This window comes from Aythya ferina, assembly GCF_964211825.1.
Source record: "Aythya ferina genome assembly, chromosome: 1".
Taxonomy (NCBI): domain Eukaryota; kingdom Metazoa; phylum Chordata; class Aves; order Anseriformes; family Anatidae; genus Aythya; species Aythya ferina.
Window position 1 is genome coordinate 153,038,846 of NC_140296.1, and position 24,088 is coordinate 153,062,933.

A 24,088-nucleotide genomic window follows, 5' to 3' on the forward strand; every position below is an offset into this window, starting at 1 on the left:
ACGGAAACATTTATGGTTAGTTCCCCTTCGCAAAGGGACACGTGGAGTCACCCACGCCTGTACCAGCAAGGAGCAGCCCCTAGGATGGGCACCAGGCGTCCCGAGAAGTGATGGAGAAGCGCCTGCCCTCCTGCCTCTAGCTGGTACGTCCTAGGGGTAGACCCTGCGGGGTTTTAGCAGCGGGGTTGTGGGATTAAAGCCCAGCGCCCACCCGACACCCTGCCCGGAGGGGCTCGCCCACGCCTCCCACCTTTAGCATTGAAAGAAAACAGGCCCACGGAAATCTGAAAACACAGATGAAAAGGCTTTGTCTTCAAAGCCTTGCACCTGGCCAGGCTGGAGCATGGGGCTGGGGGAGGCACAAATATTCGCGGGGCTGACTGCATCGCCGAGGAGCGTGCGCTGCCTTCAGTCGCGAGCACACGAGTTTCTCGGGTAGTGAACGAGCTGGGCTGGGGCTCAGCTGTGGCTGGGCGGTGTTTTATCTCGCTTAACCCATCGGAATTCATTTGCATGCAGAGGTTTGGATTTTAGACCATTTAAGGTTAACTCATTGCAATATGGTAATTGGCTTCTTCCCCAAGGAGCAGCCGCCGGGGCTTAGGGAGCGCGAAGAGCAGAAGTTGCTCTGCGAGTGTGGGGCGAGAGGTTTCTGCCACCTTCGTGGTTGGGCTCGCTGCACCCCCGGGATGTCCCTGCAGAGAGCTCAGCTCCCTTCCTGGCCCCAAACATCGTGCCCAGAGCTCGATCCCTCTCTCCCCAGCAGGGGAGGGGCAGGAGGCGAGCGCACAGGGCACGCTCTGCATCCTCGCCCTCTTCCCGCTTGCTGGAGAGCTCATCCGAGTCGCTCTGCTGAGAGATCCTCCTCGCTGCCAGGTTTGGTTGGACTTGGCCGGTGGATTCAAACCGTATTGTGGGCGGCTGATAGACAGGCAGATAGACAACGTGATCGTGAGAGCTTCGTTTCTGTACGAAATCGGGCTAAAAATGACTCCTCATCCCGAGGGAGCTTGTCCAGCATGTCTCAGTCTGAAGTATGCAAAGCAGAGAGAAAACACTACAGAGGCAGCAATGGTTAGGTTGCTAATTCAAGACCCACAGTCAAATTTCTCCCCTACCACAGACTCTCCGATTGGCCTCCAGCAAATCATATAATTTTTCTAATCCTCAGTTCCTTTTATGTAAAACAGAGCCAAAGGTTTGGGGTTTTTACCTTTTGGAGATGGTACGATGGCTACGTAAATTAAAAATGTTGAGGCGCTTGGATGCTACATCTAAGCCTACAGCCTCGGTCTGCTGCTGCCATCAAAGCACCTAAGATCATTAAAATAAAAAAAAAAAAAAATAAAATAAAATAAAAAATATGACTTCTGCAGTCTGGGTCCACAACCCCAGACCCACGTGGGTTTGGAAAGATGCCGCTGGTGGTGGTGTTTCAGCCCACGCTGCACCACTTCTGCCTCACTCTGGTCCAGGGTAAGAGTAGCAAACCCTTGTCTTTCCCCACACCAAGGTTGAAAGGCGTGGATAAAATCCCCACTGCCACAAATCCGTGTAAGGGAGGTGCAGATGCCCCGGGGAGGCGGAGGGACCTGGCTGTGCAGTGAGGAGTGCTCGGTGTGGCAAACACTGTTTGTCACAGGACAGGGGAGCTGTGGTATTGCAGCTGCCTCTCTGCGCAGGGATGCTATTCTGGCTCCCATTTGTGGTCTGATGTTCCTGAATATTTGCAGTGGCTGGGTTAACCCTTTAGCTTTCTTTCTGTTTAACATGGAAAAAGTAGTGGCTGTCTTCAAACTGCTCAGGGAATAATACCTGAAGCAAGGGATAACTAAGGAGGTCTGAAATTGCAATGCTTTCTTCCCATCAGTGTCAACCTCCCCCTCTGTGATGGGCGTTTGCTGGCTGGGGGAGAGGAATCGGAGATTGCTGCCCATCCCTAACGGGATTTGTGCTCCCTGAGCTGAAATCACCCACACAAGCAAGGCTAACACCATCGCTTGCCAGCCCTCCCCCAAAAAAAGCTGTCATGGACCCGATGCAAATGGAATCGTGGCTGCCAAATTCCCCTGGGGCTGCGGGAGCTGAGGGCTCCCTCCAAGCCCAGCTTTCTGCTGTCCTGGAGAGCATCCTCCCATGGATGAGAGACCTCATCCCAGTCCCGGAGATGGGGATGTTGTCGTCTTTGAGGTGTCTTCCCATCAACATCATGGAGGTGGAGCCTTTCAGGGTCCTCAAGGACTGGCATTGGTGTTCTGCCCCCAAATTATCGCTCTCATATGGTGAGAACTTCACTTGTTGTACCATTGCCTTCCCCCTCTGTCCTCATTCCTGTCCCCCAGTACTTCTGCAATGCTCCTGAGGCACTTTTGAAGCCAGGGCACCTGCGGGTGCCTGCAGACCTCCTTCCAGCTGAGTTTGGGGAGGGGAAAATCCCCTACTGCTTCTGCAATCTCTTTGTGCCAGCTCCGAGACCATCTCAACCTTGGCCTTAAAATTAGGATGGCCACTTCTCGGTGCTGGCTGGGGAAGATGGTGAGGACGGGCAGAAGACGGGGCCGTGGGGCCTCTTCTTCCTCAGCAATCTCTTGCAGATCCCCGTCGGGATCCACCGGGAGCCGCTTCCAGCCACCAGGCAGCCCAGCTCGCCCATCTGATAACCGGCAGGTTGGAGAGGCGTTGGCACCGCCGCTTTGTTTTTGAGGCTCTGTTTTTCTAAATTTCCAGCAACTCGCGAGGAAGGGTGTTCTCTGGCGCTGCTTCCTTTTGACCTTTCGTGAGCTCCCGGTCTCAGGGGGCGAGGTCCCACGCTCGCCTTTCGGCGGCTTCGCAGCCGTCTCGCCCGGCCGGGTTTGTTTTGGTTCTCCTTGCCTTTGTTTCCCTTTCCACCACGGATCGGCCCGACGAGGAAGAAGGCAGAGAAAAAAAAGAAAAAAAGTTGAATTAAGACAAGGCAGCTTTTTTTTCTTTTTTTTTTTTTTTTTGCCTTTTTTTTTTTTTGCGGTTCGGGTGCAGGCGCAGGCTCTATTTCTGGCACCGCTGCAAACTTCCTGCACGTCGCCGGGCAAAGCAGCAGCTCGCACATCCCCACTTCTCCTTGCCTCCTGCATTAAAAATGAAAAGAATAAATAAGAATGAGAAAAATAATAAAAACAACGACAACGAGGAGCTCTCCTGCCCTCCGCTCGCACCGGCAGGGATGCTGCCGCACCGCCGGCTTGGGCACGGGGGGGGGGACCGGCCTGAGGGGCTGCCCCGCATCTCGGTGCGGGTCGGGGAAGCCCCCCCGGGGGTGAAAGCCCCCCCTGGGGGTCTCCTTTGTGCGGGGAAGGAGGCGGGGGGCGGCCTGGCCGCTGCCCCGGGGGAGGGGAGCGGGGGGCGGTGGCAGCCCGGGGGGGGCGGTCGGGCGCGCCGGGGGAGGAGACAGGCGGGGAGGGCGGCACAAAAGGGGCTGCTGCAGCCCGGCTCGGCATCCCCGGCCCCAGCCGTTCCCCACGGTCGGAGGGGAGGAGGAGGAGAAGAAGGAGGAGGTGGTGCCGGGCCGCTCCGCTCCGTTCCCTCCGAGGAGGAGGAGGAGGAAGGCGGCGGGGGGCTCCGAGCCATGCCGGGGGGCGGCGGAGGGGCCGGGGGCGAGCGGCAGCCTCGCCCCGCCGGGGGCCCGGCGGGCACCGCCGCTGCGCCGGCCGGGGGTGAGTGAGCGAGGGGCTGGGGGATGAGGGAGGGAGGGAAGGGAAAAAAAGGAGAGAAGGGGGTCGGGGGGCGAGCACCCTCCCCGCTGAAGTTGCCCCCGGGGCTGCGGGACCCCCCCCGCGCTCCCCATTCCCCGCAGCCGCCACCTGCGAGTTGGGGCTGCGGCGTCATCCCCTGCGGGCAGCGCCGAGCTTCCCCCCCCCCCCCCCCCCCCCGCCGCTTTTCCTTCTCCTTATTTATTTATACGATCGCGTGTTTTTTATTTATTTATTTATTTTTGCTTATTTTTTTTTTTTTTATCCCCTCCCTCCCCATAATCCCAGCATCCCCCGCTAGGGAGCAGCGGCGGCGGTGGGGAGGAGGGAGGCGATGCCGCCGGGCCCCCCCCACCCCCTGCCCGCAGCTGCCGGGGATGGAGGCAGCCTCCGGCCGGGGCACCCGCAGCCCAGGCCCGGCCTGCTTGGCTTGGGGGGGGTCACACACACAGGCTGGGGCTTTGTGCCAAGCCTGCAGCAAGCGAGGAGTAACAGGAGTGCGTGCGTGGGAGGGAAAACACCCAGACAAATGCAGCGTGCAGGCAGCATCCAGCGGCCCTGCTCCATCTCCACATCTCCCCCCCTGCTCCGTCTCTGCCCCAGACCCACTGCGAGCCTCCCAGGATGAGAGCTGGCTGCGAAAGGATGCAGGCACCCAATTCCTTGGGTTGGATTATTTGTGGGCTGGGAAGAGCTGTGTGTCCCCGCTGGAGTGGCACGGGCTGGCGCAGCTCCGTCCTTGCGAGAGTTTCGCTCCCTGGGCGAGCGTGACAAGGGTGATGGGAAACACGGCAGCTGCTGCGGCTCGGGACTTGCTCAGACAGCTCCGTGAGGGAGGGAGCGGGATGGAGAGAGGCACCTCTCCGTGCCTCATCCTGGGGTTTTCCTCCGGGGGTTTCCACAGGCTGTGTTTCCATGAGCTTTGCCGGGGAGCCCTGCTCCTTCGCAGCATCGAAGCTGGGGTCTTGCGCTTCTGCTCCACACCAGGACAGTGCTCGGGCCACGAGAGAAGCCCGCACAGGCAGCTCGGTGTGGGTGCCGAGCACCTCCCCTCCCGGAGAATGGCCCTCCAGTTAACGCCAAATCCCTCCCCGTGAGTGGGAAGTTCAAGCCCGTGAAAACACTCCGTGGCACGGCTGCTAACAAGTACGACTTGAGTCACCAGGAACCCCCCCAGCCCTGTGCAAACTGAATTTCAAATTCCCACCTACTCTTGTTCCTGCTTGCCCCATCCCAGCAGGATGTGAGTCAGCGGGGACTTTTCGGGGCCCCCTGCTGAAAGAGCAGCTACCCTGACCTGTAGGTCCCACCCTCAGAAGTGGTGTTCAAGTCCAGCTGGAGCCCGTGACTCGTTAGCCACTTGCAAGTCCTGGTTGCTGCCAGCTCCTCCAAGAAGAGCTGAAATCACACAGGACCTACCATTGCTTGACCCTTGGACTGCAAAGAGCTGTCCTGTAGGGGATGGAAAACCAAGGGGCTTCCCACCCTCCAGCACACCTCTGGTTTCCAAAGCTCCCTGAGCACAGCCATAGCACCTGCGCTGTATTTTCAGCCTCAGTAGTAGTGCTGGGAACATCATCCGAGTGAGAAGCAGTCCCGTGAGCTATTCCTGGGGAGCCTATAGCAATATAAAGCAGGCTTTGAACGAAAGCCATCGCGAGCTGCCCAACAGGAGCGAAGCTGGGAGTCTGCCACCGTGTTGTCATCAAAGTCCCTCCTAGATTTATGGCCCTTCTACGCCCTCAGGTGATTTTGCAGCAGTGGTAAGCAATCCACTGCGAGGTATAACATTCCCTCCCCGTGAGGACTCTCAGTTGTACCTGCACGGCTTGTTTATTAATGCTTTGGATACAGCAATTATATCCTTAGGAGAGGGGAGGGGTTTGGATTTGCTGCAGGTGCGCTTTCTTGCCTCGCTCCAAGTGCAGTTGCCCAGCTGCTGCCTCACCTGCCTGCACACCTTGGCTCTGAGGTGCCCAGAGCGTGAGGAGCTTGAACCAGACGGGGCTTGGGGGCTGAGCCACGGTGTCCCTCTGTCCTTCCCCGCAAATGTTGGTAAGGTTGGGGAAAGAATGAGCTGGCTGTGCGGCACGCAAGGATCGTCTCAGTGAGGCGGTGAAGGAGAGGAGGTGGAAAATAGTGGGTGTATTTGCACTTCAGGAGATGGCCACGACTGCGATCGTCTATCGAGAGCACTCGTGCCCAACAGGGGATGGGAATAGCTGGTCTGGGGGCTGCTGCGCTGTTGCAGCGGCTGCTGTCACTGGTGAGTTTGCTTGGGGAACGTCCGTGTGAAGTTTGTGTGCGTGCGCGCTTCCCGTGCTCCTGGTGTTTATCCTTCCCCTCCCGTTCCCACGCACAAGTGGTTACATACGGCAGGGACTTCGTGGCCTGCCAGATGGCTGTCACATGCCTATTGCATGTCTTCGAGGGCCGCTTGCGTGACGGGCTTGGGTGGGTGTTCGCTAGGTGCATGCGGGAACGCACACGAGCCCTGCCGGGTGCGCTTACAGGAGAGCGCTCGCCCTTTTGTGGGGTTTATGGCTGCAATAAATTTGGCATGTATAAGCAGCCGCCGGGTGCAGGAGTTGGGAGTTGGTCGGGACAGCAGGTTTGGGTGTTATTGTGCGTGTTCATTGTATGAAGGACACCTTAACTCAGACAAGTTCCCTCCCTTGCTTTGTCCTGTCAGCGAGCAGAGATAAGCTCTCTCTCCTGGCGGGGTTGATAGCTGAGTTTTCAGTGTGTTGTGTCTGAGCCTCCTCCTGTTTTTGAGAACAGCATCTTTAAGGTGCACCTGCTATCAAAAAATTGATTTTATTTATTATTTTTTTTCCCCCCCCTCGTGCACTGGATTGTAAATGTGGAGGAAGGAAGCACGGGAATTTGGTGATGGATGGATGGGGCGAGCCGGGCCAGCCTTCATTTCTAAAGGCTGCTTAGGTTTTAGGTGGGGTTACTTGCTCTAAAATGAGCCCTTTGTACATTGTTGGAATCCGTGACCCAATCAGTGGGACGTAGCCGGAGGAGGTGGTGCTAACGAAGGCTGGTACAGCTGACAATAACTCCGGCAGAGGGGGCGGCGGGGGGGCACTGGCTGGCACAAGAGGCCTCTTCACATCGTTAGGTCAACGTGAGGTGCTCGGAAGGGCTGGTTTGAGTTCTCAGCCCTGACTGGAGAGGTAAGAGTGTGTGGCTGGTTGGCACCACCTGCTTTTCCCCACTGTCACCCGTCAGTCATGCGACAAAGCCAGGCCACGCTGCATTTATCCTGATGACAGGATGGCATCTTGTGGTACTCCACCAAACCTTAACAGCGGGGAATGAAAGGGGAAGGTGTGCACAGTGCAGCGCAGGGGGACGCGGGGTGCATCCTAGGAATGCCGAGTGTTTCCACCCTGGATGCTCCTGGGGAGATGGTGGCACATCTGCAGTGCACGTGTGGGCCGTGCTGTCAGGTCAGTGCTGCAGGCTGGCTGTGAGGAGCCTGAGCCTGGGTTATGGGCGGTTCTGGGTCAGGTTTTGGGGTGCTTGGACAGTTTGGGGAGCGTGCTGCAGGAGCAGTGCTAGTAGCAGCCTGCACCGCCGCTCTGACGTGCAGCAAGAGCACCCTGTGCCTGTATCCCTCTGAAATGGACTCTGGCTGCAGCCCTCAGGAAGACAGAAGCGCGATTTCTTCACCTTCCTTTTCTGATCTTTGTCCTCCCTGCAGTGCAAGCCCTTTACTTTCCCCAAGCTGCTCCTGAGCACAACAGGTACCTCCAAATGCCTGGATCAGGGTGGATATATTTTTGTGCTCAGAAACTTGCCTGGTGTAGAGCTGACCGGTGAAAGGGAGTGCAGCTCTGAGCTCTCACCAGGCGGGCTGCAGGAAGAAAAAGCACGAAGGGATCTGGCTGCCTTACAAAAAAACAAGGGCTTGTTCTTGAGCCGTGATTTAGGAAGTGATTATTCTCGGCTTGAGGATAGCAACAGTCACCTGAGCTGCTTGCTGTGGGGGCCTCAGCCTTTCATACCAAGATAACACCCCCCTGCAGTTGAATAGGCAGCTTGATGAGCTCGGTTAACATTTCCTGTTTCCCCAGCTAAGGGAGTGCCCGGGCCACTGTCTAAATAGGCTTTTTGCAAAAAATCCTCCCTGGCTGTGGTGTCTGAGCAAACTGAGCTCTGCCAGAAGTCTCTAAAGCAACATCTGCAAGCAGTGGGAGAGGTGGATGTGACCCTGCAGAGAGGGGGAGAGGCAGTGGGGGCAGCTCCTCTTGCTGATGAGCCGGTGCATTGCCTTTTTAAATAAAAGGTTTCCTTCCAAGAGCCTCGAAGCAACCTGTTAAGCTTCTCTTAATTAAGCAAGCCCGTTAGCTGGAGGTAGAAAAGCATCGCTCCCGTTTCCCAACCAGGGAAACTGAGGCAAAGAGCAAGGCTGGGACGTGCTCAGAGCAGCACAAGCAGGGGCTGAGCATGACAGCGATGACCCAAGTGTGGCACTTGTCCTCACTTTGCTGCCGGCCATCTCAGAAATCCTGAGAGATACCCGTGGGCTGGGTGCAGGTCCTGAGGGGTTATTGCTAGCTTGTAGTCGCTGTTTGCACCCTGCTGTCCTCATCACAGCTATCGCCTCCTTGATCTGCTGCCTAATCTACAATCCCAGCGCCCTGCCATTTTTCCTTGGTGTGCAAATCCTTGCGGACTGGGCCAGGGTCAGTGAGCGTAATCAGACTTTGTCATCCCTGTGAGGATTTGGGCTCGTATTTGTCCTGGGGTGTTGCCTTGTGTGTGTTTTGCATGCTAGCAAAGCCTCAGCAAGCGGGTTGGAAGCACGTTGAGAGACCTGATGCAAATGAAACCCACCGCATAACGTCTTCGGCAACTGTGAAACCTGTGATCTAAGCACAGGTATCTGCCGCGCTGACTTTATCTGCGTTAGGATCCCCTGTTTCGACATTCAGATACTGGAACCGCGCTGAGAGCAAGCGCGACAGCGTGGCAAACAGGCAGGGAAGGGAGTCTCTGTCTCCTAGATGCTGAGCCCTTTAAGAGAGAAGGGGAAGGTAAGCCGGAGCCCTGAGATTTTAAGCGGGTTGTGCTGAGGCTGAAGAGAGGGCTATGGCAGCGCTTTCAGTTCCTCCTCTGCCAGAAGGAAGGCTTCTAGCTGGGCGCCAGGGAGAAGGAGGAGGACAGAGGCCCGTGCAGACCGAGCATGTTGGGCACGGATGCATCTTGGAGCCTGCGGGAGCTGGAAGAGGTAGGGGCTTTGGAGGGGCTCGCCCGCGGAGGGGCTGGAGGTGGATGGTGCTGTGTACCTGGGGGTCCTGAGCTCACGGGGCTGGCTGCGTGGGGTAAATCAGGAGAGCGGTGACCAGCACGCGGTTATCAATGACCCCACTGCTGAGGGGAAACCTCAGCAGCCCCGGTTTTTTTTTTTTTTTTTTTAGGGAGGCAGCATCTCCCTTGGGCAAAAAGAGCGGGGCAGAGAAGCGGGGAGGGGATTCCATCTTTCAGCTCAGCCTTCCCCGTGCATTATTTGTGCTAGAAAAACTGTTTCCTCCTTGCTGCCTCCAGAGCATGTTCGGTTCCCTTTTCACCTGCCACGGCAGCCCCTCTCTCCTCTCTGCCTTACGTGCAAGCAAGTGGCACCGCGCAGCCTGCCCTGGAGGGGCCACGAGCTGCTGCTTTTCCCTCGGCGCCGTGCAAGGTCTCTGGAGAAGAGGTGGCTCAAAGGAATTGCTGTTTTCCCCCTCGGTGCAGTGTCCCCAAATACCTCCTGTCGTGCTGTTTGGCGCAGGCCTGGCCGTAAGCGAGCGGCCGTCGTGTTCTGGTAGATGTGCTGCTGGCACAGAGCCTCGGTGGCCTTGAAATCCCTGTGCAGCAGCAACTTTTGGAGCAAGGGTTGACCACACCTGCGTTCAGCCTGGCCAGGGGGGACGACGGGATTGCTTCTGCATAATTTAGTAGTCTCTTGAATTATTTATAGTGCAGTTGGGCTCTGGAACAGAGCCTTCTTGCTTCCCGTGAGCGCTGGGGGGGGGGCAGGGAAGGGGAGTTTGTCAGGCATCCAGGTTCGCACACTTTGCGATGAGGAAGTGCTGTGGGTTTCCTTTCTGCCCGTGTTTGCCTGCCTTTGTGCAGCTGAACCGCCTTGTAGATGTTTCTGCTGAAAACAACAGAAAAAAAAAAAATGCAGTTTTGGTTTCTGTGCCCTTCAGGTGTGGGGTTCTGCTGAGCATCTCTGTGGCTTGGGCTTCCTGAGTTCAGAGTGCTGCCTCTGCAGCAAGGAGGTGATGTCAAGCTGGAGAAGGCGAATCTAGTCCTTGGATTTGGTCCCTGACTCAATAACAGGGCTGTGCCATGGATCTAGGGCAGGGATCATCAGCACTGCTCTCTGAAATATTCAGAGGCTCGAGAGCTTTTAGTTTTTGAAGGCCTGTGTTGTCCTGCCAAAGTGTTTTTTTTTTTTAAGCTTTGGCATGACACGGCACATCGGATTTTACAAGAGAACATCAGGACCTGTGGACTTGAAAGACAAGGTGATCGAGCAGCAGCCTGTACAAACAGCCCAGCTGAAATTCCCATCATTTCTCAGTTACTAAACCCCAAAGAGCAACCAGTTGAGGGCAGAGGGGGATTGGGGTGGCTTTTTTTCTTTTTTTTTACAGGCTCTTGCAGTGGAGGAGCATCACGAAGATGAATTGCTGCACGTACTGCATGCGCTTCATCCCCGTTGGCCCTCTGCCTTGTGGTGGCAGGTCGCTGTGCCGTGCAGATGGGATAATCCTGCTCCTGCTTAGGTGGTCCTGGTGCCTGGGACACGGCTGTGGGCTGCTCTGCATTGCGTGTCCTTTCTTCACCACTGACTCTCACGGGGGTTTATACGCTAGCTTTTAGTGCCTTCCTCTTCTCCTTCACTTCTGGCCTGGCCGGGCAGCTGATTTTGTCAGAAGCAGAGTTCAAGATAAATGTTTGTGTTATTGAAGACCTGAAAGGGGAGGGAAAGGGAAAGGAACTTGGCCTGTAATCAAGAGGTGGTGGCAGTAAACCGCACGCTCTGTCCTTCCGTTGAGCAGAAATGCTTGGCTTCCCTGTTTTTGTCCACATGCTGTCGGTTTGTGGCTTCTACATTTGGGAGAAGCTGGACATGTAATCACCAGAGGTCCCTCAGCCAAGCTGTGCTCTCCTACCTGACCGTGGCCTGCAACAAACCCCTTTCTTTCATTACACAGCTTTGCCTCCTGTCGGGGAAGCTGGCAGCTGGCTAAATGCAAAAATTCCTCCTAGTCTTTCCCCAAGAAGTAAGGTGATGTTAGGGAAGAGTGGGAAGAGAAGCGGTATCGAGGTCTGTGTGATGCCCAGGGTGACCTGCGCTCAGTCCTGGGCGCTCAGCTTAATCTGGAGATCAGGGTAGTGCTTTGCCTAGTGAAAGGGGATGTTTGCACAGAAGAAGTAAACATATTGTTGAGACCCAGGCCTGCTGCAGTGCCTGTAAACGAGATCCAGCCATCTGCAGGAGGCAGAAGAGAGATTTATGTGACCCCGAGCTAAGTGCATTAGGAGGCTTTTGATTTCATTCTGGGAAACTGCCCCTTTTCGTGGTGCCATATGCCTGCTACCGACACAGAGCCGCTACCGGAGATTTGATTCGCGTGGGTTTAATCCGAGGGGCTGCGATGCTGCAATCAGGAGGATTACACGAGCAGGGGGCCGTGTCTGCACAACCGGAGCCCGGGGTGCTCTGTGGAGCCCCGTGCCCTCTGCCTGCTCCAGAGGTGGGTGCCTGGGTTGGTTTGCTTCTGCCTTGGGGGAAGGCGTTGAAGAGCTCCCCGCCTATCGGCGCTTTCCTTCCGAAAATAATAACCAAGTGAAGCGGCAGCGGGGGATCCAGGCGGCACTGTGTCGAGGTCTTGCCTAAGTCTTGAAAGAGGAAATGAAGAACAAAGGCAGAAGAGACAAATAAATAAGGGTCTGTTCTTGGTCCAAGAAAAATTCCCAGGGGTGGGTGTAACGTTCTCGGGAAGATGCAATGCTCCCAGGGCTGGGGCTGGGTTTTGTGAAATAAAATGAAAGGGGAAAGAAAGGGGGGGATCAGGGGGTGGGAAGGGGAGAGAGAGACACCTTAGGGAAACCTCTCAGCATGGAGCCAGGTTTCTCTGGCTGTTCCTGGTGAAGAGGGGTTAATGCTTTTTGCGTGGGGTTGGCTGGTCACCAGGCATTCAGAGAAGAGGGGGACCCGGGGGCTGCCAAGCAGGACCCCTGTGGCCTGAAAGAAGGGGAGGAGGGGAAGGAGGAGTCTGGGAATGCTCTTCCAAACAGTAATAGATGGGCTACTGTGGGAAAATGAGCGCACTGCCAAACCCCAAGTGGTTGGTGATGGATGGGGGAGGAAAGAGGGCGGGGATGGAGGGCCAGCTCTTCGCTGTGGCCGCCAGGATCTCGCTGCTGCTTCATGGCCTCTCTTTATTTATTGTCTTTCTGGGGTTTAATTATTCCCCTCCTCGACCGAACTTGGAGAGCTTTTATCCCGGGGATGCACAAACAACTGCCACCCATTCCAAAATAGCTGGAGGCAACATGGTTTCTGTCTGGGTCTGTGTGCTTTGCCCGTCGCTGTGGCATCAAGTGCTTCTTGCTTCATTCCTTCCTTAGCTGCCTCTCTCCAGCCTGCAGGAGATCAAAATCACCCTGCTTTTGTCTGCTCAACCTGCACCTCCCAGTTCCTCGGGCTGTCACCCAGTCCCCGGGAGCTCTCCTGCTTTTCTTTGCTTGCTTGCATGGTCTGGTGCGCGTCTGCTGTGTGCCCTCATCCTCAGCTCCGAGTTTAATCTTGGCTGCTCATTTTGGTGCTGTTCTCAGGATTCTTGACTTGTATCCTGCTTGCTTGACATATGTGGACTGCCTGCCAGGGTCTGCTTTGAAAGCAGTTGTCTGCTGCTTCTTCCAGATCCCTCTTTGAGATGTTCTTCTTTCCTGATGCTGCCAGGAGATGTTATCAAGCTCACGGCAGTTGAATGGGAGCCTCAGTGGAGGCTTGGTTAGATGAACCATGCTTAAAAATTGTCCCAATTCTCTAAGCATCTGAGGATGTAACTATATGAGGATGTGACTATGAGAGTTTTGGTGAGAAGTGAACTGCTGAAAGCATTTAGGAAGTTTCTGCTGGTCAACTGCTTGTTCCCATCCCTAGGCACTTCTCGAAATTTATTTACTTTTAACGGAGATTGGCTGCTGATTTGGGCTTACAGTGCAAACTTTGACATGATTGTACTGACATCGGAATGGTAGTGAGCTGTGATGGTGGTGAGTGAGGGAAGAGAACCTATGAAGCCACGGCCTGTGTTTCCACACGCATCACTTGGTCTGTGAAAGCATGATTTTCCTTTATCCTCTGATGAAATGTTTGTGTCCTGCCCCGCTCTGCAAGACACTGAAACTAGCTGGGAGTTCTTGTATAGTTCTTTGATTAATCCTGTGGCCTGTTTGAGGACATAAGCTGCATTTGTGTAGTCTCATCCCAGTTTCCTTTTGGATTCCTTGTCTCATGATGGAGCATTCCTTCCTTCTAAGACAAGTCAAAAAGCAACAGAACCAGCAAGCTCTGCTTTGCATTGCTATAACCACTGCACACTTGAAGCAGCAGTGCTGTGTCTGGCTGGGTTTCCCACCTTTGGAGGGTTTGTGTGTACATACAGAGTGCAGTGAGCAACCCCTCAGATCACCCTTTGGGTCTCAGGACATCAGTCTTGGGACCCAGAGGTGATGCAATCTCCAGAGCCATTGCAGTGCTCTTCAGGGAACTGGGTATTTTGAGGAGGCAGTAAGCAGGGCTGAGGAAGAGTCCTTCCAGGATATCAGGTGTAAGTGAAGGAGAGAAGAGGGTAGAAGCGCTATTTTTCCTTTAGTGGATAGTCCTTAGCCTAGTGGTGCTAAGGAATTAAGATTGTGGCTTCTGAGAGCATCTGAAGGATCTGGATGTACCAAGGCATCTCGAACCATGGGAATTACTATGGTGGGACTGGCCTTGGATGGGGAGAGAAGATTAGTTACAAGGGAGCCTGGTACAGCTGAAGGACACTAAGAAGAATATTTGTTAGATTCCAGTGGAGTTAGAAATCCAGCTTGAAGTTTCCTTTAGCACGCAGTGCTATACCCTTGTGATGTCCAAGTACTTGGATAAAATTAAATTGTGTCTCATAGGCCCTTCTTGGATTTCAGTAGAGTTTTCTAGTCTTCTCTGAGCAGATCTTCTTTTAAACCGGGGGCTGGAGAATTCTATAATTATGCTGCTATTAGTATTATGGTAGTTACAGTAAGAACAATCTGTTCAAGTGGAGGGATTTATAATGGACTCTGAAGGTGTTCAGATGTTGGTTTATTCTGGTGACTTCTGGAAGATCAGTCTTGAGACAGAACACCATCAACAAAGATCACTTCATTGCCAGGTCCCATCTCTATACTGAAGGTTAAGAGCCGTGTACCTATCTTGCTGTGGTTGGGGATGTGGCATCTAAGATAACAAAGTCTTAGTGTCTTGGCCAGCTCTTCAGTGGACTTTTTGAGAACGGTCAAAACACTGAAAGCTCCTGGAAGGTGTGGAATCCAAAGGTATCATGCCTCTAGGAGGTGAAGAGGTGGGCAGCCATGGTACTTTAAATAAGTAAATAAAAGGCAAAAAAGCTGAGGCATCTCCACTGCATCCGTCTTAGTTTCAGTATTTAGCAGACCATAGCTTTTGGCTTGTAGCCTTTCAGTTTCCTACAGAAGTGCATAGGAAAGGAGACACCTTTTTTTCTCCTTGAGCACAGAAGATGCTGGTCAGCTGAGGCATTGCTAGGCTTTGGACACAAACCTGGTGCTTGGAGTTGACATGATGTATGCCATGTGTCCCCCTTCAGTGGGAAGGGGAAGGCAATGCTTTGGTTTCTCAGTTGTGCTCTGGCCAATTGTGCATGGCCTTGTGTAGATTCACCCTTTAGTTGTTTATTTCTTCATCCAGCTTTCTTCCTGGCTTGATGACACCTGTTGGTGAACAGATGGCATCTCTGGAAGCCAACTAGATGCTATGGTCATACCTAGTTGAGAGCAGTCACCTTATGTCTCCCCTTGCCTCCTTGTTGAAAGGGAGAGAAGATGCTTAAGACAGAGCCTGGTTCTCCCTTTGCCTGACCTTACTTGAAGGGTAATTGTACTGGATGTCTTGCTCCAGCTGATTGTGCTGGCAGTGAGTCAGTGGCACCTTGTGGTCGATTGCCTCAAAGCTGCAAAGGAAATGCATAGCATGAAGTATTGCTGTTTTGCATTGGTGCTGCAGGCAGTAACTCTTAATGAAGGTGGTAGAAAAAATAATACGTTCCCTTCCTGAACCTTCCTGAAATTTGGATGGAAGTGGATGCGGACCTGCCTGTGTTCTAACCACCTTGTACTGTGACCCTCCCAGAACTTCTTGGTAACATCCTCATAGCCCACAGTCTCTGAAAATCCTTCACGTGAGAGAAATGCTGAGCACTACCAATGTTCTGGTACATCCTGCTTCTCTCCACTTTCCCTGCTGTTCAGCTTTGTAGGATAACTTTCTCTTCTTATCCTTAAGCACAGTCAAGTTCTGCTGTCCTTGAGCTAATTACATTTAATTTGTAAACAAATAGTAGTTTAAATATTTTTCTTACTTTTGTGGGTGTTTGCAGATCAAAAGTAATTAGAGATTCTGGTGTGTTTTGAGATACTGTGACCTTGATGTATGATTTGATCCCTGCACCCCATGAATGGAAGGTAGACCTGTCATAAAAAAAAAAGTGAAGTATCTGTTTATGTTTGTCTGTAGCTAGAGCAGAGAGACAGTTTGGCCCTCAGTGTGAGGCGGAGGATGGAGATCATGCTGGATTTTATTCTGCCGTGTGGTAGTGATCCTGATTTGAATCATTGCATTGTGCTGAAGTGTCTGAGTGATGGGCAAATATGACACTGAGTTGGGTCTTAAGGGATAACTCCAGGCAGAGGAGATGGGCATTTCTGTACTGGGGAGTGGGAACTAAAAGCTTCTGTTGTGGCTTGTCCTCATAAGCATCTTTTTCCCCTGTCACTACAGGAGAGGTCCAGAGAGTCTTGAGTCCTGTGCCCTAGCATGCCAGAGGCTGGGGTGTTGTGCATCCAGCGGCCTGTTGCATGGCCTCTTGCCAGTGTCCTCCAGAAGAGAACTTTAAGATGGGTGGCTTGCCAGCTCTTAGCTGTGCATATCTTTCTCTCCTGCTCCTTGAAATCAGGATATGATTTCAGGATGGTATAAATTAACAGGTCGCTTGATATAATGGCAAAGTAAAACTGTAACAGGTGCCTGGGAATAACTCATGCACTACTCTGAGCTATCTTCTTTGAAAGCCGTTCCCCTGCATGGCAGAGACATATCTTCTTCAAGCAAGGAAATATCAAGGGTGGTCCCTTACAAAAAGAAGCTTTTGGCTTCTCTTGCTGAGGCTGAACATTGCTGAAGTTGTTTATAATTGTATGTTCCCTAAAGAGCTTTGTCTTAAAGGAGCTGACTGTCCATGCTCCTCCTGACTTTTTCTTCTACTTAAACATAAAACCAGCAGGGGGGAAAAAAAAAGCTTTAAACCTGACAGCAACTTGATCTCTCTCCCTGAGATCAACTTTACTCTTTTTCTCTCCTCATTCAAAATTGTCATAGGGGAAATCTCTTCTTGCTGTTTTCTGTGTTCCTGGTAACTGATGGCTGCTTTGTGACAGAGCAGCTGGGGTTTCTTATGACAAGCTGAGATGTCTCCCTGACTGGTACCTCCTTTCTCATTTCAGCCACATATAAATGTTCTGGATGGGGAAGGTGGGTAATAACATTTTCCTCCCCTGCTGGCCTTTGTCTCCAATTAGCCACCACTCAAAGACACATCTTTCACTGCAGTGCTGATCAGAGGACATGGGAAGGGATACGTGACTGATTTTTAGCATCTCAGCCCACCCAAGGGTGGATGAGCTCTCTCTCCACTCCCTGTCAGAGGAATCCCTGGCATGTGAGAATGGAGTGGGTCCCAGGGAAGGGAAGGGGTCTTGAAGAGGACGCAGCTTCCTTGCTTCCCTCCTTTTAGGAGGGGGATAGGAAGCGGGTTCATGTTCCCGCTCCCTAACAAAGGCAACCGAGCAGTGCAAATTGCCTCCTGGGAAATGTCGGCAGCAAAACAGCAGAGGGTACTGCAGGGCCAGCTTGCTTTGGCAGAGCTGCAGGGGAGGGCTGTGCGCACCAGCCCGGCTCTCCCAGACGCAGGCTGCAGTAGCAGGGAGGCAACGCAGCCGAGCACGGGCTGAGTTTTGCTCGTGGGTGAAGAGCTGCAGAGCCGTGAGCTGAGCCTGACAGATAGTGATGTATGCAAATGTCAAGTGAGGAAAACATGCTTTACTTCCTAAAAACGTGCATCCTGCTATGTTGACATGGCACACAGGATCCCAGAAAGTGAAGCAGTTTGTTAAATGCCAGGAGTTAGAACCTCTGTCTGGGAGTTCCTGTGGCATGCGGAGCATCGCAGCCATCTGGGAAGAAGATGGAGACCTGCCGTGTGTGATTCCTTCAGTATTCGTCCTCTGTGCTGGTCCAGCCCAGAGGATGCTGGCTGCTGTGCATTTGTGTGTCCCTTAGGAGCTGGAGTGAAGCCAGCACTAGCTGGCAGCCACTGGGATTGCCTTAAGGGAGCAGGCCAGCTCTTCTTGCCTGAGCCTCAGCAACCTGATGTCTTGAGGTAATGCCTCAGAGCAAGCACAGGACACCCCATCGGACAGAACTGCACTAGTGTACCAGCAAGGGGTGTCTTCTCCTAGCAGCCTCTGCTCCCTTAGTCTTTTCAGCTTCTTCCCCACACCTCAGGACAGCAAAACTGGTGACGTGCAAGGAAGAGGTGCTGGATACACCTTGACTCTGTGAGTGATCTCACTGCTCCAGAAAGACATTAACTGAGCCTTAAAAAGAAAAGTACCCTGGGCACAATTAGATTCTCTCGGGGGTGTCTACAGCCTCATTTCACCCCCATTCCCTGCAGTGAGCACAAGACTATCCTTTACAGCTTTGAACAAGGGAACAGCCAGGCCCTCCATGGCAGGGCCACCACAGAGGTGGCCGCCCAAGAGCTGGGCTGTGGTGGGTGCGGGAGGTGGTGAGGGTTTGCCCAGTGGGACCCCGTGAGGAGAGGCACCATTTCCTCCTCCTGCCCCAGGCCTGACAAGATGGCTTCCTGGGGTGCACCAAGCCAGGATCCTACCCTTGACCCACCCTGTGCTGTGTCGAAATCTATCAGAAGCCATAACAAACATTAAGAAATAGTGAAGCTGTAAGTTTTGTGCTGGCTTCAGGCTTGCAGTCCCCCTTTTCACGCTGAAACAACCCCGTTAACATGGGTGTCCTCGTGCCGCTCCCAAAGCACAGGGGGCAGCGCCAGTGAATGGCCTTTCCTCACAAAAAAAATAAAGCAGCTGTGAAGTATCTAGAAATGCTTGCTGCTGAGCTGAAAGGCATCAATATGGACAACCCCTCTATCAAAGTCCATGTTGGAGCCCTCGGTTGGGAGCCCAGATATGTTTTCCTTTGGGTAGTTGCCATCTGCCTAATTTATGGCTTTTCACTTCAGCATTAAATTCTCCCCAGGTTAATCAGTAAACGCGCCTTGCCGTATTTCACTCGCTCCCCTCGCGTGCAGCAGGAGCAGGCCAGGCACTGCTCCCCACCATTCCCACCCAGGACACACGTGGGCTGTGGGGAGTCCCAGAGGGGACAAGGGGAGCGCCCTGGCTTAGGGCCGGGTGCTTGGTCTGCCTCTGGGTGCCACGTGGGGTTGATAGGCGATGGCACGGAGAGTGGCATGCACGTCGTGCAGACCTTTGGCCTGGGAAAGGAGGTGCTGAGGCGTACGTGTGGGCGCAGGACTGTGGTGGGGATCTGCTGTAGAGGATCACGTCACATTGAGGAAGAACTGGTGGGTTTCTTGGGTGTGGAGGGAGCTCTGCCTGCCTCCACGTGGGGAGTTTTGTGTTTTTGAGGGGAGAGGCAGCCTCTGCTTCACGTAGGGCATTTAGGTCACCTTGTTCCCCTGCCTGTCTTCGTCCCAGCCTTCCCTAAACAGCAGAATGCAAATGCCTTTCCTTGATCTCCGTGGTGAAGTATTGACTGAGGTTGTGTTTTTTTCTTTCTTTCGTCATTTTTCTGGATTGTGGTATTCAGTCATTTTTCTGCCTGACAGCAGCTCCATGCTCCTGGCATGGGCTGGAGGAAGGGAGGTGGTGGAGGGAGAGGATGAAGGTTGTATTTCTTGTTGTTCAAAGGGCTGAGCACCACTGGCTTCTTGCTGGCTTGACATGGATCAATCATGATGGCACTGCATTACCAGCAGAGACAGCGAGGTGGTTTTTTTATAGCCTCCTTGATCCAGATGCAGAAAACCTCACCATCTGGTCCAAAGAAAATTAAAAGCAAAGGGAGACATCTGGAGACGTAGTGGACTTGAGAAAGAGGGGAGGAGAGTAAAAGCAATAATCTTTTTTTTTTTTTTTTTCTTCCCCTCTCTGTTCCCTATATGGACTCAGCTAGCATTTCCTAGGAACAAGGATTTTTTAGGGTGTGTGTTGTGAGCAAACACTGGAGAGATCTGGGGAGCGTAGGTGTTTTCCTGGTCTTGGCAGCCTGGCTAATGATCTTAGTCCCTTAAGACTGCCTCTCCTATGCTGGTTGAGTTTCAACTGCGTTACCCTCTACTCCCTCTCATCCCCCCTGCTCTCTGCTCTCTCTTTATCTTCCCCTGACCTCCTGGTGATCCAAGGCCTGAGGAGGCCTGCGTTTGTTTCTGTCAATGGATGGGGACAAATCAGCCAAGTGTGGTGAGTTCGCTAGATTGTGAATTCTTGTTTTTCTGGATTTCCTGTCTCTCTACCCCACCAGCAGCACCTTTCCTGTCTTTATGAGATTATAAGACTGTAGTTGATCTAGAAGAGGCTCGGCTTGGCATAACCCAGCCAAGGCAACAGGCCCGCTGAAGTTGGCAGAGGGTGGGGGGAGATGTTTTGGATTCAAGTCTTGAAAAATGCATGCGGAATTTGGACTTTCTGGCATCCCCAACCTGTCTTCCTACCAACGATAAACTTTTTGCACCCCGGTAACTACTGACCATGACTTTCCTTTTCGTGGCTTTTCCACAGGATGAAGATGAGACGCCATAAGCTCTTTCTGACTCTCTGCATGGCTGGTCTCTGCCTCATCTCCTTCTTGCACTTCCTGAAGGCCCTTTCCTATGTCACCTTCCCCCGGGACCTGGCTTCACTTAGTCCCAACCTTGTCTCCAGCTTCTTCTGGAACAATGCCCCCGTCACGCCGCAGGTTAGCCCTGAGCCGGGGGGCGCAGAGCTGCTCCGCACACCCCTGTACTCCCACTCGCCCTTGCTGCAGCCCCTGCCTCCCAGCAGAGCCAGCGAAGAGCTGCACAAAGCCAACTTTGTGCTGCCGGAAGACACGACGGAGTATTTCGTCCGCACCAAAGCCGGCGGCGTCTGCTTTAAACCAGGCACCAAGGTGTTGGAGAAGCCACCCACGGGAGGGCGGCCGGAGGAGCGAGCGGATGGCGCGGCCTCGGGGCGGCCCGCTCGCAAGCCGCTAAGCTCCCAGACCAAGCGGCGCAAGTGGGTTGAGTGTATGTGCTTGCCGGGCTGGCACGGCCCCAGCTGCGGCGTTCCCACCGTGGTCCAGTACTCCAACCTGCCCACCAAGGACCGCCTGGTGCCGCGGGAGACCCCCCGGCGGGTCATCAACGCCATCAACATCAACCATGAGTTTGACCTGCTGGACGTCCGCTTCCACGAGCTGGGAGACGTGGTGGACGTCTTCGTGGTGTGCGAGTCGAACTTCACGGCCTACGGAGAGCCGCGGCCCCTCAAGTTCCGCGAGATGCTCCTCAACGGCTCCTACGACTACATCCGCCACAAGGTCCTCTACGTCTTCCTGGACCACTTCCCCGCCGGCGGCCGCCAGGACGGCTGGATCGCTGACGATTACCTGCGCACCTTTCTCACCCGGGACGGCGTCTCTCGCCTCCGCAACCTGCGCCCGGACGATGTCTTCATCATCGACGATGCCGATGAGATCCCGGCCCGCGATGGCGTCCTCTTCCTCAAGCTCTACGATGGCTGGACGGAGCCCTTTGCCTTTCACATGCGCAAGTCGCTCTACGGCTTCTTCTGGAAGCAACCAGGCACCTTGGAGGTGGTCTCAGGCTGCACTATGGGGATGCTGCAGGCTGTCTACGCTACTGACGGCATCCGTCTGCGGCGCCGCGAGTACTACACTATGCCTGGCTTTCGGCAGTATGAGAACAGTACAGGACACATCCTGGTGCAGTGGTCGCTGGGCAGCCCCCTCCACTTTGCTGGCTGGCACTGCTCCTGGTGTTTCACCCCAGAGGGGATCTACTTCAAACTGGTGTCAGCCCAGAATGGGGACTTCCCCCGCTGGGGGGACTACGAGGATAAAAGAGACCTCAATTATATCCGGGAGCTGATCCGGACTGGTGGGTGGTTTGATGGTACTACGCAGGAGTATCCCCCTGCTGACCCCAAGGAGCACATGTATGCTCCCAAGTATCTGCTCAAGAACTACCAGCGATTCCACTACTTGTTGGAGAACCCGTACCGAAAAGCGGAGGGGGCTGGGTGAGACCACTGGGACTCATGTGGGAAATCAGAACTTTTGCAACAAAGGGAAAGAGTCGGGTGTGTTTTGTCTGTTTGTTTTGTTTTTTTTTCGATTCCAGATGGGGTGTGCCATTTCTCCATGGTCTCTGCTCTCCCTTCCTCCCTTCTCTTCTTCCCGGGGTAATGCCTGGGGACACAAATTCCTCAGTCAGCTGAAGGGAGGCCTGGGCAGGAGGAGGGGAGAGGTGCAGGACCTAGCCTGGCGGTAGCATAAAGACTTCTCTGCGTCTTCTGGACCCTTCCTGCTGGCTGGGGATAATCTCTCTGCAGCCAGCTGGTGGGTTTTCCTCTGGGGGAGGCTGGGAAGGTCTGCTGGGGAGAGAGGGCAGCTGTTCCCATCCATCCTCGTTCGTTGTGGATCGGAGCAAGCACAGATGTGAGTCTGGGCTACTCAGTGAGCGTGTGAGTCAGCAGGCACAGACTGATGTGAGTGGTCACGTGTGTAGATGTGTGTCACAGGCATTTTTCTGGATGAGTGAATGTGCAAAAGCATCTCAATATGCATTTATTTTTTTTATATACCTCTCTATTCAAAGTACTTGGGGGGAGGTAAAGCCTTCGCTTCCAAGGTGTTCTCCCCAGTACACAGCCTCCTCACGCAAACTTAATGCATCTGTCCTGGGCTGTGTTTTGGCCTGATGCTTTACCAGTCCTGGAGCAAGCAGATGGGAAGCAGAGGAGAAAGCTGACCTTTTTTTTTTTTTTTTTTTTTAACTCCTTTTTCACCCCTGCCCACTCAGCGCTGCACTGGCTTGGCCCACAGGAGCTGAAGCATCTTCCCTGCTGTGTGTGCTTCTTTCAGGGTGGGGATAAGCTGCAGGGGGATTAAATCAGATGGTGGGAGTGTATGTTTACAAGTGCATGGTTTCCTATGTGCATGAGTGCTAACATGCATGGTTTTGGTATGCACGTGGGTGTTTGTTACCAGTATTGGGAGGGAAGGGGGCATAGGCTGGGCTTGGGTGTGTATGTTTTCAGGAAACGGTGAGATCCATAAGCTGTGATCTGTCTTGGCATGGATGACGTTTTGGGGAATGCATAGGAGAGGTTCAGGGAAAGCATCGTCTCCGCATAGCAGAGAGCGACATGCAGACCTGTGTGCCTCTTCAGCTGCCTCCGTAGCCTGTTGCAGGGCTGCTGTTTACACGTGCTGGCCATCCCTTCTTGCCATGGGGGAAAGAAGAGGGGAAGGGCAAAGCTGAGTCTGCGATGGGTGTCATGGGGAAGCACAAAGCATGGGACCCACCTGCCTGCTCTTAAGGTGTGAGGGAACTCACGGAGAAAGGGGCCATGGGAAAACTCCCCTTGGGGCCAAAAACCTCTTCTGGGATGATCACGTAATCCAGAGAGCATGTGCAGCCCACGCTTCCAGGCTGGGGATGTAGGATGATGTTACTTGCAGCTGGTGGGCCGCTGTCCACACAGAGCTTGCCATTGAGGGCTCTGGCCTGTCACTGTGTTGGATTTATTCAGCCCGTTGAGCAGGCAGGCTGGCGTTTCCACCCTTACCACCCTTCCTTAGCAGATGGCTTGACGTGGTGCCCAGAGCCTGCTCTGTGGTACGAAGAGGGTGAAAAACACGAACGTGCTCTGTTAGCCGTACAGTGGAAATATTGGCTCATCTTCCAAGCAAAGAAGTGAGGATGGTGTGGAGGAGGAGAATGTTGTCATAAGGACGAGTGACCCTGACATCAAGACAGCTGTGCAGAAGCAGGAGGGTTTCCATTGCCATTAATTCACTCCATCAGGGCTCTGTTTTCTTGTTGGCCAGCCTGTTCCGTCCCTTGTGCTTAAATCCTGTCGTTGCATCTCTATCTTCCCTCCTATTCCCTTCTCTAGAGAGGGGAAAAGCATGTACAGAAATATCTTGATTCCCTAAGAAGACCGAGGTTGGAACAGCGAGATGATGAGCATCTTTTCCTGATCAAACTGAGGCGGAGTTCATCTTAGTTCCTTCCCCATCTCACGTGCCACGATGCCTCTTTAGAAGAGCCGAGGGCCCCTCTTTCCCTTTGCTTGGCGTTTAATGTCACTGCTCTCACTTCTGGCGAGTGTCTGATCTTCTGCACCTCCCTATCTTCTGCAGCAGGAGCAGCCTCTCCCTCGGGACCAGCCCTTCCTTTGTATATGGACGTCTCTGGGGACTTTTTAGTGCATTGCAAGGCTCGTTTCCATTGCTGGGGTAAGGCCCTTGTCTCTTAGCAGCATCAGATGAGGCCACAGCTGCGATATCTGGATCTTCTATCCCCAAAGTACTGCCTGTTCCCCTCTCCTCCACTATTTGTTCCATCGTTCCCCTTCTGGGGGAGGAGAAGGTCCTGCTGGAGCGGGGTGAGAGCGGCGCTGAGGCTCTTCTGTGTGACTCTGGCCCTGTCCACCCCCTGGTCTTTCTTCACTTCCTTATTCTTAGGAAATTAAATTTAAAACAGGCTTCTGTTGTGGAGGGAGGAAGGGACTTTACAGCTGAGATGCATTCTTTTTTTTTTTTTTTTTTTTTCCTCTTTCTCAAGAATTGTTTAAACATTTCTTGATCGAAGGCCAGCCCAGTTACTGTTCCTGTTGTTCCTGCAAACTCCATGTTTATTCCCCGTGGGGAGTTAAAGTGCTTGGGATTAAAAGTCCTCCGTCGCCTCCCTTGAGGGATG

General features: G+C 53.6%; 2 protein-coding genes across 10 annotated transcripts; one reads left to right on the plus strand and one right to left on the minus strand.

Annotated features, from left to right (window-relative positions):
- The first annotated feature begins 3 nt into the window (after positions 1–3).
- On the plus strand, positions 4–21,462 carry MGAT3 (beta-1,4-mannosyl-glycoprotein 4-beta-N-acetylglucosaminyltransferase). 9 transcript variants are annotated; one of them, XM_084506471.1, is made up of 3 exons: positions 6–143; positions 10,183–10,249; positions 19,899–21,462. In XM_084506471.1, the coding sequence occupies exon 3, from the start codon at positions 19,900–19,902 to the stop codon at positions 21,403–21,405; it is 1,506 nt and encodes a 501-aa protein (XP_084362597.1). In that variant the 5' UTR covers positions 6–143; positions 10,183–10,249; position 19,899; the 3' UTR covers positions 21,406–21,462. The 9 variants fall into 9 exon arrangements, 8 of the variants coding, with proteins under 8 accessions (XP_084362596.1, XP_084362597.1, XP_084362595.1 ...); XM_084506470.1 differs by lacking the exon at positions 10,183–10,249 and having other exon boundaries at positions 4–143; XR_014688569.1 differs by lacking the exons at positions 10,183–10,249; positions 19,899–21,462 and adding an exon at positions 2,595–2,730 and having other exon boundaries at positions 32–143.
- LOC311430161 (uncharacterized protein) lies at positions 1,911–3,473 on the minus strand (the record flags this gene model as incomplete). Its single annotated transcript, XM_084506578.1, has 2 exons — positions 1,911–3,104; positions 3,192–3,473. 2 exons carry the CDS (start codon positions 3,471–3,473, stop codon positions 2,292–2,294), a joined length of 1,095 nt encoding a protein of 364 aa, XP_084362704.1. The 3' UTR covers positions 1,911–2,291.
- Positions 21,463–24,088: the final 2,626 nt, after the last annotated feature.

What these genes read in the sequence shown, in the direction of transcription:
- MGAT3 (XM_084506468.1), top strand. Translation starts at nt 8,936, where the DNA reads ATGCATCTTGGAGCCTGCGGGAGCTGGAAGAG. An exon ending in GCCTGCGGGAGCTGGAAGAG is followed by an intron (nt 8,968 to 19,898) that starts GTAGGGGCTTTG and finishes GCTTTTCCACAG; the next exon opens with GATGAAGATGAGACGCCATA.